The sequence below is a fragment of the Chenopodium quinoa genome, unplaced genomic scaffold (assembly GCF_001683475.1).
Source record: "Chenopodium quinoa cultivar QQ74 unplaced genomic scaffold, ASM168347v1, whole genome shotgun sequence".
Classification (NCBI taxonomy): Eukaryota; Viridiplantae; Streptophyta; class Magnoliopsida; order Caryophyllales; family Amaranthaceae; genus Chenopodium; species Chenopodium quinoa.
The window spans coordinates 1,459,717-1,476,361 of record NW_018742861.1 but is presented as its reverse complement, the minus strand read 5'-3'; the positions used below and the strand labels follow the sequence as shown (position 1 = coordinate 1,476,361).

Here is a 16,645-nt window from a genome sequence, read left to right as displayed (position 1 = left end):
TGGATTGCAGGTTTTGCTTCGAGATATAATGCCCTAACTGCTGCCTCTGCTAAACTCTTAGCTATAAGAGAAGGATTACTTCTTGCCTGGAAAAAAAATATCAAGTTTGTGGAGTTAGAAACTGATGCTGACAGCCTTAGCAAGATGCTGAAGGACACAAGGTCTTTCGAGGATGGTGATCTAGGCAACATTATTCGTGATGTGGCTTCTCTTTTGGAAAGGGACTGGGAAGTGTGTGTGTTCCATGCCAACAGATGCGTTAATTTTGTTGCCGACAGACTAGCTGTTATGGGCAGGACAAAGTACAAACCTGGAGAGACGGTTCCATTCACCTATCCTCCTCCTGAAGTCTTCCAAAAATATGCTTTGGAGATCCCTGAAATGAAGAACCCTTAGTCTTCCTCCGCAGCCTTCCAATCCCTATGATGCTCTTAACAACAACTTTCTCTATCTTTATCTTGCTTTCTTAGTGATTATCAATATATGTAATAGGATTATCTTATGCTTTAGGATTAACTTGGATAATCTTGAGTGGTTTTATCTGCCCTCGGATTATCCTACTTTTGGTCTGTTGTTTTCTTTCGACAGATACTCTAATACTTTTGTGCTGATGGTTTCATTCATCAGTAGTTTCATGATATAATATAGGAAAATTTGTAATTATTAATCCCAACTTTCGCCCATTTCCTTTCATTAATCCCAACTTTCGATTATTATTGAAAAATCCCAACTTTGGGGGGCATTTTCTTTTATCAGGTCAAATGACCGGTGACCTGATTAAAAGGTAATTTTTTTAATTTTTTTTTTCTTACATGCCACATTTCGCAATTTCATTAGTTGATTTTTTTTAAAAAAAAAACAAAAAAAATTTAAAAACCAAACCCACCAGCACCATAGCCCCACCACCTCCTTCCTTAACACCACCGGAAACCACCATCTCCTTCCCCTACCCCACTGAAAACCGCCGCAACCTCACCCCCGTCACCGACAACAACCCCCAAGCCACCATTTTCACCCCTCGTCGCCGAAAACAACCCCCAAGCACCGCAACTCCTCCTAAACGCATCTCCACCCTTCACCCCGATCTCCCTCATCCACTCACGAAAACCACCAATCTCCCCCCCACTCACGAAAACCCTAACAACATGGTGGGGAAGGGGCATTTGGTGTTTTTCGTGAGTGAGGGAGGGAATTCGCGCGGCTGGTTTCAAGGGGACGGTGGTTTCAAGGGCCGCGGTTGCGCGACTGATGATGTTGGGGGTCAGGATTCGCGCGGCTGTTGGTTTTTGAGGGTCGAGGTTTGCGCTGCGGGTGGTAAAGGGGGTCGAGATTCGTGCTGCTGGTGGTAATGGGGGTCGGGATTCGCACTCCTGGTAGTAATGGGGCCGAGGTTCGCGTGAACCAGCTGTTTTAGAGGTCGTGGTGGTGCGGCTGGTGGTTTTGGTGGTCGGGGTTCGTCGATCGGTTTGTTTTGGTGGCCCAAAGGCAGTGGCCGACGAGTTTAGGGGTGGGGGTTATGTTTCACGGTGGTAAAAGGGTGGCTGGGATGTCAGGGTAGGGATTAGGGTGTGGTGGTCCGGTAAACGGAAGGGAGAGGTTTGGGTTTTTTTTTTTTTTTTTTCAATTTTTGTAATTTTTAATTTTTTTTGACCACTCAGGGCTTGACACGTGTCAAGTTACTTGTTATAATAGGTCATTGACTTTTATTGACCGGTCATGACCTGATAAAAGAAAATGCCCCCCAAAGTTGGGATTATTCAATAATAATCGAAAGTTGGGATTAATGAAAGGAAATGGGCGAAAGTTGGGATTAATAATTACAAATTTTCCTATAATATATGATTTTCCCTTTTGTGTTAAAAAAAAGAGTCTATTTCAGGTTTCGGGTTTGGGTTTTCTCTTAGTAAAACAGGTCGGATTATCGAATCCAGAATTGACAAGTCCAAGACTTAAATTGTGCATTGGAAATTGTGTATGCCGTTGACACCACCGCATTAATTTCCATTGGCGCGCTTTTATGCATAATTTTGATCTCCGACTAAATTGTGCTATTTAAACCCTAGACTACGAAATTTATCCTTCTTTCTTACAAGTTACAACAAAATTCAGAGAACTCACTTCAATCCAAAAATGGCGCTGTTATTTTTCGCTCTCGATTTACGTACTCTCTCTCCTCCATTACTGTCACAACTGAAGCAGGTTAAGCTCTCTCTCTCCTCTTCATTACGCCTCAATTCATCCTTTTCCACTTCGAATTATTTTCTCTATCTTCAATTTATTTGCATTGTTACTTTGCTTCGTTTCTTTTGAATTTTGATTAGGTTTAATTTCCATGATTTTGTGATTTATTTTCAATTCAAATTTTGCTGATGTTCAATGTTTGTTTTGTTCATAAATCAGTTTTTATTTGCATCGTTAATTTACTTCATTTCCTGTAAATTTTGTTTATGTTTAATTTCGATGATTTTGTGATTTATTGTTGTTCAATGTTTGATTTGTTCATGAATCAGTGTTTATTTGCATCATTAATTTGCTTCCTTCCTGTAAATTTTGTTTATGTTTAATTTCGATGATTTGCAATTCATTTTTTTGACAAATTTTGTTGATGTTGAAATTTTGATGTGTTTGTGAATCAGTGCTTGTTAGAGCTGGCGAATTTGTATGCCTTTTCTGCTCCAACGTCGAAATTGAAGCGTCGGAAGTTTGATTCCTCGATTGAAGATCGCATTGGCTTGTGTTACTTGCAACGTTCTGCTGCTTCTTCCTCTGATGAGGTACATTATGATGCTCGAGTTTTGTTTTCCGGATGTTAGGTTTTTTCTTTTAAATGTTTTATAAGTTTTGATCAATTTGATGTATGTTTCAAAACTAGTGAATTATTCCATTACTGAAGTTCAACAAACGAGGATTTCACATTACATTGAGTAGCATTGGAATGCTATTGGTGTTTGGCCTGATTCATGTCTCATTTAAGATTGTGTAGTGTATTTTGTTTGATTTATGTCTTATTGGCAAATTTCAGGATGAATTTCTGTAAATATTATGTTAAAATAAAATTGTCTTGCTACATTGCTGTGATTATTTGATACTTTGTAATTATTAATTATTACTGTCTTTTTTTTTTTGCTTTATGTGAAAGCTGTTTTACAATAAGAAGTAATTTTGAAGCAGCAGGTTTGAGATTTCCACATAGCATAGTTGCAAACTCGCCATTGGCATTTATCTATCATTAAGCTGTTACTTCTTTTTGTTTGATTCAAAGTGCTGTAATAGCTTATGATCAAATGTCTTCAAAAGTTGGTCTTTTATTCTCTAGGATATTGTAATTTGCTGATACAAAGTGTCAAAAATGACTACTTTTGCATCGTTGTGAGAAGCTTTAGAATTTTTTATATACTTTGACAACTTCTTATAATTAGTTGGCATTTATGTCGGCTGTTTGCCATCTGACAATCCATTAAATGGTTGAACTAAAAATATGAACAGTGTCTAGCACGTGAGTATCACACAGATTAATTATCTTGAATGTGTCTCATTTAAAGTTGTTACTGTATCTTAATTACCTAATGCTTAGTAATATAGTGCCCAGATGTGTGAACAATCTGAACATGTGTCTGAAATGAGTATGTTTCTGTTTGCATGAGCAGCTTAAAGTTGTGTACTCTCCCCGGGGAAATAGCTTCAGTCTTCGTGATTTCCATTATGCTGTCAACCACTTGCCCTCCGATTCCTATTCACCTCCCTTATTTGAAGATTCTGGATCAAACATTTTAAGTAAGCCCCCCCCCCCCTTTCTCCCCCTCTCTCTTTCTGCTCCACCTACATCAGTCATGTGTGTGTGTGTGTGTGTCTATTGCTGATTTGGTGAAATATGCAGACCTTATCATCAGTGATGAAGTATTGAACTCTGCTGGTGGCAAAGATTCAGAGAAGAAATTAATTCTTATTAGCTCATGTTTACTAGGAAATCTGGACTATAATGCTAAAAAGACTCTCATGGTAAAATGTGATTGGTACCCTACAAAGATTTAATATCTTTTGCAGATTGTCAATACTTTCCATTTGAAAATCATTGTTGTATACTCTTGACAGGATGCTGCCGACAGATGCATATCTGTGGAATTTTTGTTCCTTGAGCAAAAGTCAAGCCAACTCAGTGACCTCTCAGAAAATATAAACAAATTTAGAGGACAAATATGCGATCTTGAAAACTGCTCGTTTAATGCATATCTTCCAGGTGAGCTGTTGCACTTTGTCTTTGAGATGGTGATTTGATGGTTTAATTTATCAGCAATTTTTACCCCATTGGTGCTCTCTATTATACATTTTCAACTCTATCTTTGTTTTCCAAAGTAGCTTCATGCTTTTTTGGACAGTTTTTCACCACTTATATATCTCTGTGTACCTAGTTACCTACATTTTATGCTTAAGTTCCTCAATCTTTAGGTGAACTAAATGAATTCTCTAGTTGAATGATGAAGTGTGGAATTCTTAGGCTGGGTCTATCCTCAACTCCAAAGCATAAAAGAAGCAAATAATAAAAAATTTCTATCTGCTATCCATTTCCCTTCAAAGGTGGATTTTCGATCACAAATATCGCATTTTGCCAGATTAATTAGAAATATCTTCCTAGTAATAGTTCTGGAAGTGATGTCAGTGACCTGACTTATATATCTGGCAATCTTATCTTGTGAATACGTTATTGCATGATTTTGCATTGCTGAAAAGCATCCATGATCTTTGATGCATGTAGTTTGTTATACTCTACCTTATCAAGTGGATAACTGCAGATGGACAGGTATTTAACGGCCTGGCAAAAAGATGGCTTAGAGAGTTGACGGAGAGCACAGAAGAATTGTTGGAGGCTAATTTTCTTTTCCAGAAGAGCATTGCTGGTTCTGTTAACCGAATATGTTGCAGATTGTGCTGTTCCATAAACCAGATAATGGATGGGTTCAATCTTTGTGAGGTACATATTTAACTTTAGTGACAAGACATTAAAATATAAAATGCATGATGAAAGTTCAAAATGTGCACATATATAGAGTTTGGACTCCCATTTTGCTTGTGGATATATTACCTGATCTTCTACTCCTCCTGATTTTTGGTATACCATTTCTCTTGGGCTACTTTGTTAAGGATATCAATGAAATGTCTAAACAATTAATGTTAGTAGTGAAAAGTAGAAGAGAGGCAATAGCTTAATTTTTATATGAATAATAAGTCCACACATGTGAGTAGTTAAGAAGCAGGAGAGAGACTATAGTAAAGTAAAGACTAAAGAGTAGTGCTGGTTACAACATTTAAGTTACCAAAAAAAGAAGTGGTAGAATTGATTCAAAACATCGTAGAAAGAATATAGTAGAAACCCCCCCCCCCCAAAAAAAAAAATAGAAAAAAAAAAATAGAGTATATATTGTTGAAAACATCCCCCCCCCCCCCCCCCCAAAAAAAAAAAAATAAAAATAAAATAAAATTAGAGTATATATTGTTGAAAACATCCAACAGATACAGAATCATATTACTCTTGAAAAATCCTCTCATTTGAGGTTGCCATATTTCATGCCTTAGTGAACCTCATTCAACAAAGGTACTTTAAATGAAGCTAGGCCACTCATAAAACCTGTATGATCTTGTATTAAGATTCCAATATGGGGCTGTATTATTCAAAAATTATATATGTGCTAGATTTCAGGGGCTTAAGGCGAATGATTAGGAGTAAGAGCTAATTATGATGATACGAAGATATTATGTGTATTGGAATAATATTTGTGGTTATTTTATTCTATTTTACATTTACGCTTTTTCTTATTTGAGGAAGATATTTAGAACAATGGTTGTTTGTGGCATTAACTTTTGCAGTTATGCCCAGAACTCATTGCTTAAAATATAATTTTTCTTTGTGCAGTATAATGATTCTTGTATTCATATTGTCTTTGGTTAAGCTGCTTAGCAGTATACCTTGCATCTTACCTCATTTGCTTCCATGTGGTAGAAAGGGTAAGAGGAAACGGAAGGAATTTTGAATCTATGGGGCCAAGTTTCTCTTTGTTCAATCAATTTGTTTCTATAGCTTTGCGCGTTATTAGGATAGCGCGACTTACTTCATCCTCAACAAAACATGTCTACTATGGTTAAAGTTGAAAGAAAAGTTTGTATGTACCGTATTGAGGGGCTCCTAATGCCATGTTAGGTGGAAATCTATATGACCTTAGCTTATGGTTTGGGATGACAGTTAAAATATTGAGAAAGCGTTATTTTTTTTAGTTTAGTAATAAAGGCCTTTAGGTTCACATGGTCATCATTTTTGTGTTAGAAAAGAAAACGAGTCAATAGCCAGAGAAATGCTTTATAGAAGGGGGACTAATAGTCCATCAGAAGTTTAAGGCCAAAAAAAAAAAAAAAAAAAAAAAAATAGAGGAAGGGAACTTCCAATTTCGTAACATATCTGTAATTGACAAATTAGTGAATGTACCCATGAAAGTGAACCCAAAGATAAGCTTAGTTCCCCCACTCGCTACCATTAAATTACTAAAGTCATCAAGAAACATTCCTATCATGAAAAAGGTTTCATGGAATACGTATTACTAAGGGAAGAAAACACTTTTTTTCACATGAAATTAGCATTTTGATTGTGAGGAGGCATTATTGAGGGTTCTGGTCCACATGTCAGTAGTACATGGACATTTTTGAAAGACATTGTATAGTATATCTGTATATGTTTTCTTGTCATATTATAGTATAGGTTCGGTTGAGAAATGAGATAATTAGGAAAACGTAGGGGTTACATCGATTGAATATAAGAATATTTGAAAAAAGGATGTAACAATATAACATTAATCGTCACAAGTAACGTTTCAATGGTTTCTTGTGACGATTTATGTTAGCCGACCCCAAATCGTTTTGGGACTAAGGCTTTGTTGTTGTTGTTTATTCGATACAACCCACAATAGCTGATATAAAGTTTTTCTGCATACTATGCACTTGTCCATTGTACTAGAATTGTGATGGGTAATTTTATTAATTTCTTACAATTTGTAGACGCATAGGTGTCATGATATCCGAAGGGACGATAAAAATAGTTCCGCGTTCAAGGAATGTCCTTTGTACCATGTCAAAAATTATGATGTGGAACCAGATGATGCTGATAATAGCTCTATGACCGTTGGTGATAATGGCTTACTGGCTGACATGTCGTGGCGGTGCTGGAAGAATCTCTGTCAAGTTCCCTCTGTTGTTAATTTAAATGTTATTGAGAGGACTAGCTTGGCTTCCCTGAATGAAGGTAAGTGTGGCGCCTGGTTAATTATGTTATTAGAACTCTGATTCATCCTAGTCATTTCAAAATCTGGTCTTGTTTGATTGATAGTAACAGTTTACACTATACTGAGACTAGAAATATCTTCTGCAAGAGAGAAAACAAGAACTAGAGACCAGTTCTTGATACATTATGCACTCTGTTTTCAGTCCATCTTTGGAAAAGAAAATTTAGCAGGTTGAATTTACTAAACTATAAGTCTAAGAAATCAACTTTTAGGATAATGTATCTGTTCTGGTCAAGCTACCTGCTTGGAGTATGCTATTTCTGACTTTCATTTTTTTATTAACCCATTCTCCAGGCATATGTAATTTTGTGGTATGCTTCATATCTTTTTCGTTTTTGGCCGTTTGTTGATAATCCAATAGCTGTCCCTTCTTCAGGTATATATGTAAAGAAGCTGTGTGAAGATATCTCTCTAGCAATAAAATATGCTTCCAACTTGAATAGCAAGTGGCCTTAACATTTTTTCCATTTGCTTGCAACTTATAAGTGACTTGTTACCGCCTAAGACCGATGGAACCGGTGAACAAACTTATCAATTGATAATATCTCATGACTGATGCTTGCTCAGATGGCATTTGTTTTTTATGTCATATACGAGGTATTTGGTTTTTGAGAAATTAATAATATTTAACATCATTGTGCGATAGATGCCACGTTGCTTGAAAACTTCAACTTCATTTTGCAGTTGGAATATTGAAAGTGTCATGATTAAAAGACTCTAAGCTTGAAATATATCAAGTATCTGCTTGCTGTAATAGTCATATTTGGTTTGTTGACATCAGATATATGGAGGGAAGAAATGTGGTGCTTCAAACTGCCACAGCAGAAATGCATTGACATTAATTGGCAGAAAGTAGTAACCTGTAAAATAAATAATTTCTTCTGCTGAACTTATCTATTTCGACTTACTTCTACATTGGAATGCCTCTCATAATAAATAGAGTTTTGGTCTGTATATTGTTGAGGTCGCCTGTTTTTATCATTGCACATTTTGATGTGTCCAGGGACTCAGGGAAACTTGTAAATCTTTAAATTTTAGTGGTGTTATTTATTATTGTGACGAGCAGCTTTCTTTAGTTTAGCTATCAGAGTTGCAATATACATACTGAGATTCAGGAATCATGCTGCAATGCCCTTCTTCTATCTTAGGTTTTGTAATTTAGGTACCTTTCTTGATTGATGGTATACATAACTTGACAGGTGTGGTAGTTGGAAGACCTTACTTTGTCTTCCCATCAGTTGCTCAGGAAACAGATACTGCTCCCGAAGATAGCGATTTGCACCAGTTGAATAGTAGGCGTGCGTATGCTAGCAACAGTCTCACTTCATCTTTTGCAAATTACTTCCATTGTCAAAATGCATCTTGAAGTTCTCCATATTACATTTGTGTGTTAATACCTATTCAGTATCTTATTGGAGGTGTTTTATAATCGAAGGTGCCTTCTTCCCCTAAATGGGATTGTGATTGGTAGTTTTCCAGGGGCTGTGTCATGCACTTCAGTCAATGGATCAGGGTCTGATATGCTGGTCATTCTGCAATTTAGAGATAATGAGAGAAACTGCATGTATGTACTATTACATTCTTCAACCATCTGAAAGTGGACCGATGCTGCTCAGGGTAAAAATCTGTTTCTTAAAATCTTAAATTCCAATATCATTGGCTTCGATTTTTTGTTCTTCTGCATATCAGCCTAAACCTTCTTTAGTGCAGAGGCTTGCAGGAGCTGAGGAAATCTTGCCCTTTCCTGAAGCAAATATAGATGACTCTTCAATTACTGAGGAGATTGATCATTGCATTCAACAGTGTCTAATGGAGGTAAGTTTGGTCTACAATTGTAATTTTGATGCACTAAGATCATCAGATATGAGCTTAATTTCCAATGATAAAGGAACTGTTAACCCTAGCTGAATGGCTGAACCCAGAAGCAAGTTGTGTAGACTCTGTAGAGGAATATCACTTAATATTCAACACTGACACTAGGACTAATTAAGCGTGCAAGAATAAAAGTATTTCATGCCATATGAAATTTGATACAATATGTTTGAATATTTTATATCTCCATACTGGTATTAGCAACACCGAGAAATAAGGATACACTTGCCACATGTATCACTCTCTTTGAATCTTTGACTCTTTTTCCCGTACTGGTACTAGCCACACCAAGTTTTTTAATCTTATCAATAAGGAAGACAGCTTTTGGAAAGTAAAATCTATTTTAGATCTCTGTGATGTTATTTTATTTTATCAAATTATGTTAGCTGTAATAAAGTGGCTAATATAGCCTTTATAAAATTAATGCAAGTTACTTCTAATCTAGAGTGAATCTGAATAAAAAATAATGTATATAATTTGCTATATTTTAACTCATAGCTTCTCTTCTGTCTTAACGTCAACAATAGAAAGCTTGTTAAAGTTTTTACTAGGAAGGAACTACTCAGGTTGTGATATACTGTACTTAATTGGTCTTTGGTTATTAGACCCTTAATGAATTATACAAGGCTAAGCTCCTTCAGCCAAATTGTGAATTGGGAAACACTTAGCACCTCTAGAGATGTAAATCTTAGACAATATATTTTATTTTATCACTGATATCAGCAAAAATTCTTGATTCAACCACATTAAGAAAAGCTACCAGATCTCCCTTTTACTCTTTTAGTAATACTTGGTTCACTGCAATTATTTTAAAAGATGATGCCTAAAATGCGTGGATGTGTCAACTGTCAAGCTTTTCCTAGACCGTGACTGGCTTAATTCTACAAATATTGGATAAGAATGCTATATAAAAATTTGCCTAGTCTTTCATAGCAAAATTACACTCAAATCTGCGTCACTGAATGTTGTAGATACTTTATAATCTTCTGGAAATGCTCTCTAGTATGCTTTCTCTCCACACAGTCCAATATTTCAAATATATCATCTGCTGTAGGTTGAAGCTTATGAAGAGTAAAGGATTTCATTCCTGTCTAACCATATTTGCAACTCTCAATGTGAATTAACCTTCATAATGTAAAAACATTTGGAGATTAGCTACATGGTTCCATAACATCCATTCCATCGCAAGGATATATAAAGGTATAAACCAAATGGAACATTCCCATAGACCCACCTCATACTGGCTAATCACCATCTTTCACTTTTCTGGCTCCCATTCTATTTTCTCCTGCAATTGGATGATAGGATTGTTGTCTTTATGCATAGGAGAAATGAAAGAAATATTCATGTCCTTCAGCAAATTTGCTTAGTTGCTTCCTGTGAACAGGTGTGCCCATGAATCTTCCTAAGAGGGCTTTCCAAGCTTGTTCTGTGCTTTGTACCTCCCTAGATCAAGGCACCTTGAAGCCCCTCCTTGGTTCTTGATACCTTTCTCTAAACTCTTCGTTCTTGTCAATCCTAATTTACTTCAACATAAGCTTTAGCAATTCTCTCTAGTTTTTAAACTAAGCATGCAATGTTTAGTTATGCAATGCAATTGGTAATGTGTGGAGTGAAATGAAAATGTGATTTTGCAAAATAAAGAATAGGTCTGTGGATAATTTTGAGAAAAAAAATATAGCGACCAGGTACTTTCTTAGCCAATGTTTTAAAAAAGTGTGTCTAAGTGCTGAGGCATTAGGAAAATGGGGTACTGATTTTTTTTCTTAGTTATGCGAAGCACATTCAAACAGGTGCACGGGGTGCACCTGAGGGGTGTGAGTTGCACATCTTTAATTTTTAATCCTAAATTTTCTTATATGTATTATGTGTGCCTCTCTTTAGTAAGGCACACCGAAGCGAGGCAGTCATTGAAGTGAGGCATGCCTAGGTGCAGCAGGACCCTCCTCCCCTTAGTACACCTTGGGTTCTTTAATACGTTGTTTGTACATTAAAAAATAAAAACATTTTCCTAAATGTATATGATCTACCCTTTAGAAAGCAACAGAGTATCCGATATGAAATATTAATTTTAGGTTATAACAGGAGAAGTTGCTTATCTAAATTAATCAACTAGAAGTTTGTTTATTTGGTTTTTACAAATTCAAAGTACACAAATTTATGTAAGAGAAAGGCAAGAAAATTATTTTTATTCAAAGTTCACACATGGAGGATAATGAATAAGATATGTCCCAAATTACCACGGATTGTGAATATTAGGATGATTTTTGGAACAAATTACTGGAATTCATGAAGTATCACACTATTCCATGAAGTGTCTCGTCAGTCTGTGCCCTTACATGGTTGTGCAGACTGCAGAATGAGCATGGATGTGAAAATGCTGTAATTGTACTGACATGCAAATTCTGTGATTACTTTAGTTTTGTTATTTGATTGCTGACTGGATTGTATGGTCATGCTCGACCCCTAAAGCCACATTGCAGCTCAAGTGACATTCCCAAATTCCTTTGTATGTAATCTAAGCCCTCAACTCTGAGCAATTCTTGTACAACAAGAAATATACAGGAACCATGAGCAGATTTGTTATTCATATGACACTTCCAAGATCTTTGTTTTTTCCTGTATCTTTATCTAAACATGAAAATAGATGTGTGAAATTGTGAGTATAATATGTAACAGCTCGGAAAAGCAATCATCCATAAGACTCAATTTAACTGCTGAAATCTTGTTTAACTGGCAACTGGCTGGGATTCTGTTGGCAATAGATTTGTCTTGAGAATTATAACAATTTGTGTTCATGTTTTGTATTCCACCATTCTTTTGGGCATGAGAAAAGCACTGTTAGATTACTTACATGAGAATATTATCTATCTTCTTCTCTACCAAAAAGCAAAAGTCAAAGGTAAGAAGAGAATGCTTTTATTCTTTACCTTACTTATCCCCATGTTTGAATAGTATACTCAATGTTGTGGTTCATTGTGTACAATTTAGGATGTTGATTTTTTGTTGTTAACACTTCATGTACTAATTTAATTAACCTATCTTGGAACTAGAGAAAATTAACACTTTGTTTTTTCTCTTGATTGCCACTCATTTTAACTTTTTTGAATCCATCCCTACTTTCAGGTGGAACTTAAAGACTACAATCCAGTGCAGCATTGTGGGGGTTTTCATCAAAAACTCAACCAAGTTGTTGAAGAGAATTTACGGCTTGGGTAAATTTTACTTTTGTAGTTAACCATCATGTTCTATCTAGCAGCTTGTTAGGTTGTCTTTATGCGGTATAAGCCTGCAGCATCCATGATATCATCGCAGTAGGTGGTAAATATATCTTTGTGCACAGACCCCTCAGTATACCTTGATAATCATTGTCACATACATCCTATCCTCAGATTCCTCACGGAATCCCTCCAGCAGCAGCATCCACATTGGCTGTTGCTGCTGATGCCTGTTATTATATATATATATATATATATTTTTTTTTTTTACTATATGTTACCCTCGCCAGATCTTGCTTGGATAGAATTTCTATGGGTATTCATTTTTTATTATATTCTTAAGCCTCGGATGGGAAAGCAGTTTAGTCGTAGATTTTTGTGCTTTTTATCTGTCTAAACTTTTGTGATGCATGCTGGGACTGTCTTTATAAAATATATTAGGCTCTCATTGGGTATCAATTTTCATATATGGAACCTTCTTTCTGCTGCTTCCTAATCTGGATGCACTTTTTCTTTTTACATAATTAATCTATTATAAGGTAATTTGTGTTTCACAGATTTTGGCTAGCATCATTCTCATCAGATAATAGAACCTATCTGGTGGTGTACATAAATTTTCTTGATTCAAGACAGATGATTCTAGCCGAAAGTGAAATTCATTTACTCCATAAACATTGGATTTCTTTCCTGAATCAAGAAATTCCATGGACATAGTAGATTCAGGAGAAAAATTTAAACTAGCTAAATTTATCCTATTATATGAGAAATTCCTAGAAGGTTGGCTTGTTTTTAATTACCATTTCCAAAGGAAAAGACTCAAACATCAATGTCATTGCTGAATGTGGAACTCTTCACATGCAGAAGTATGTATCCAGTCAGTGTCTTCATATTATGCATTTGCATTCTGCTTTAACGTTGCTGTCAAATTAACGCTCTCGTTATATGCTATAGCAACCTACTGTACTGTTTTGTCTGTTAGAAATATAAGTTTTACAGTGTCTTTAGATGCCCAACTGCCTTAGCATGAATTTCACACATTTGGCTCCTTTCATTTTCTTATATTTTAACTAGTGGTACGGTTTGTACAATCTGTATTTTCAAAATTGTCCGATCTTTGTTCCCATTTTGGAACTTAGCTGTGGGCTGTGGCCTTATCTTTTTCCTTTTTGCAGCCTGTTAGCCCCAGAAATTTCAACTACACCCTTAATTCCTACCTGCATTGATGATGTAGCAGTCTCATTGCAACCTAGTGTAGCGAGAAATGTGGCAGCTCTACCAGGGGCAGAGGTTGCAGTTTCATCAGGGAAAGACATTGCAGCTGTGACAGTGCAAACTCGTACATCTGATCAGGCTATTGAAGATGACAAGAGTATCTCACGTCTTACACAAGAATGGGAGCAGCTAATTGTTGGTGGTATTCCGAGAATGGGCTCAGAGCTTTCAGAACCCAATTTAGAGAAGGCAAGAATATCTGCGCCAGCAATTCATAAACCACTGGACACGAGAACTTCAATCATACTAGAAAGGCTGGGTAACCCTAGACAGATCAACACCAAGGCTGATACTCATAAGATACTGAGTGGCTTGGCTGCGAATGGAAATAATGGAATAACAGAACGCCATCATTCTGTAATAGACATTGATGCTGCAGATAAAGGTTTAACTTCCCCCAGCAACCTGATTAGGCCGACTTTTCAAAGTTTGAAAAGGAAATATAGGTGAGAACAATAACATTTGGTGGAAGAACGGTTTAGAATAAACTTTACATCATATCGTATTAGACGAGTGTAGAAGTGAAGGTCATTGATAGCTCCTTTTGTACTACTATTTCTTTCGAGACGAGTTTTCATCTCTCTAATGTCCATAATACTCATCTTTCTTGTCCTCCTGCAATCTGATAAAAGGTAGGTGTAAATCTTATGGCTGAATTGCATTCTTGGACAATTATTTGTCCCTAATTAATGATGGAATTTCACTTGCATGGAATTCGAGTTCTTGTAAATATAGTCCTTTCTCACACTAATCCAATAAATGGGCAAATTTATGCATTAGAACTGTATATACTTGTGAAAAAAGGTAAAACGAAAAGAATCATGTATGAGTCAAAGGTTATTTATCAATTTTACGGCCAAGGTTATTTATCAATGATGTCGTTATAATAAGTATGTTGGTACTTGTTAGTATGTTAGGGGAGGTGACACGTCAGCATTGTAAAAAAAAAAAAAGAGAGAGTTGAGCGGGAGAGTTGAGTGGTAAAACGCTTGAGAGTTTCCCGCCTAAGAAAAAAGCAGCAGTAAAGGAGTTGTGGATGAAATTATGGCCCCATCTTGTTAAAAAAATATTAGGGAAATTCTACATGGTGGCCTCAAGGATTCAGTTTTTCTACGTGGAAGACGAAGTTTTTCTAACTCTCATAAGTGGCCCCAAGGTTTTGAAGAATTATGCATAGTGTCCTTTTTTTAGGTTTTTGGCTAACCTTTACAATTAAAATGGTTAACCTTTGATTTTTTTTTTTATTAAAAAATAATTTTATAAACAATAAAATTTATAAAAGCCAAAAAAAAAAAAACAATTACCAACCCAACCACCACCACCTCACCGGAACCCTAACCCCACAGCCCAACCGCCCCCCTCGCCGACCGACTGACCAGCCCAATTCCAACCACTCCCTTTCCCTTCCCCGGCCAACCACACAACCGTGAGCCCTTCCCTCGATTCAAGCCCCTCCTCCGATTCAAGCCCCTCTCCCGATTCGACATCCCCTTCCTCCACCGCGAGCCGACGACCCTCTCCCAATTCGACCTCCCCTTCCTCCATCGTTAGCCAGCGACCCCAAAACTAAAACTCATAATCCAAACCCAGATCCCCATAGCCTAAACTACCCCAAATTCGTTGAGGTTTGGGTTTTGGTTTGGGTGTTCGTTCTGCAGTTCCGGTAAGGGAGAGGGTCAAATCGGGATAGGGGAAAAGGAAAGTGTGTGGCTGGCCGATGAAGGGAAAAGGAGTTGCCGATGGTTGGGTTGTAGGGTTAGGGATCCGGCCGGCGAGGTGGTGGTGCCAGTGGGGTTTGGGCACTTTGGCAGGTGGTTTTTTTTTTTTAAAAAAAAATAAAATTATTCAATATGGTTAACCAAAAATTAAAAAAAATTAGCCAAAAAAATCAAAAATTGGGCACTATGCATAATTCTTGAAAACCTTGGGGCCACTTAAGAGAGTTGGAAAAAACTTCGTCTTCCACGTAGAAAAACTAAATCCTTGAGGCCACCATGTAGAATTTCCCAAAATATTACTTCTTCTAGCAAGATATTGTTCTGTAGTTTTAAAAAACAATTTCTATGGCAATGGAAAATGAAATTCAAGAAATTCATTGAATTGAAATTGAAGTAAGAAGGTTGAAACTTTTTTGGGCAACATTGGAGAAAAGTTATAAAGTAATTTATCAGGTTTAAATTGTATAATCGAAATTTTTTCTCTTGATTTAATATAGCTATACTATACCCAGTAAACAAGGAATATGTTATATGTGATGAAAAGGTTTTTACAAAGAAATATAATTAATCTGAAGTTGTAAGGGTTGAAGAAGATATGTTTTCAGTTTTGCAATGAATTTGCAATTTTTAGTTTTAATGTAGTATGTCGATGCACTTGTGTGGGAAGTTAATAGTTTATAGTTAATAATATACAAGTATAATGTAGTTTTTTTTTCTTTTTTTTTTTTCTTGAGTTTTGAATATTATAAGCAATATCAGTGAGATATAATTTTTTTAATATCAATATAATTATTGTGGTATAATTATGTTTTAAGTGTTTTGTGATAATTGCAAAGCATTTTCACCTTAATGGAAAATCTGTTTAAAGCCAATTTGTATTGAAAAGGATTGTGCATTATTATTATATTGATCTAAATGAATTTGTAGTGAGGAGGGAAAGGAAGAGGGGCATCTTCAAATAGCATATGCCCCATAAGTAATAAGTTGTAAATTTGTAATGGAGTGTGAGGAAGAGAGGGAGAGGGGTCGATTGTTGATGGAGATGGGTCAATAGGGGTGGGGGTATTAAGCAGAAGCTCGGGGGAGGGAGAAGGAGTGTCGCATGAAGAGGATGGTTGAATTGGCTGGTGGAGGTGGTGGTGGTTTTTTTTTTTTTTTAATTATTTCTTTATGGGTAATGTTAAACATAGCCCTTAGGGCTCTATATAAGCATTAAAATCACTCTTGAAAATTGTACTCC

At 36.2% G+C, this 16,645-nt stretch overlaps 1 protein-coding gene across 1 annotated transcript; it reads left to right on the top strand.

The window, feature by feature from the left end:
* The first annotated feature begins 2,018 nt into the window (after nucleotides 1-2,018).
* LOC110726153 lies at nucleotides 2,019-14,401 on the top strand. The gene is made up of 12 exons (XM_021905618.1): nucleotides 2,019-2,199; nucleotides 2,637-2,774; nucleotides 3,648-3,774; nucleotides 3,878-3,999; nucleotides 4,093-4,237; nucleotides 4,791-4,969; nucleotides 7,042-7,285; nucleotides 8,525-8,682; nucleotides 8,790-8,942; nucleotides 9,036-9,140; nucleotides 12,324-12,412; nucleotides 13,588-14,401. The coding sequence occupies exons 1-12, from the start codon at nucleotides 2,131-2,133 to the stop codon at nucleotides 14,135-14,137; spliced, it is 2,079 nt and encodes a 692-aa protein (XP_021761310.1). The 5' UTR covers nucleotides 2,019-2,130; the 3' UTR covers nucleotides 14,138-14,401.
* The last annotated feature ends 2,244 nt before the right edge of the window (nucleotides 14,402-16,645 follow it).

What these genes read in the sequence shown, in the direction of transcription:
- LOC110726153 (XM_021905618.1), top strand. Translation starts at nt 2,131, where the DNA reads ATGGCGCTGTTATTTTTCGCTCTCGATTTACGTACTCTCTCTCCTCCA. An exon ending in TTCTGGATCAAACATTTTAA is followed by an intron (nt 3,775 to 3,877) that starts GTAAGCCCCCCC and finishes TGAAATATGCAG; the next exon opens with ACCTTATCATCAGTGATGAA. An exon ending in ATTACTTCCATTGTCAAAAT is followed by an intron (nt 8,683 to 8,789) that starts GCATCTTGAAGT and finishes ATGGGATTGTGA; the next exon opens with TTGGTAGTTTTCCAGGGGCT.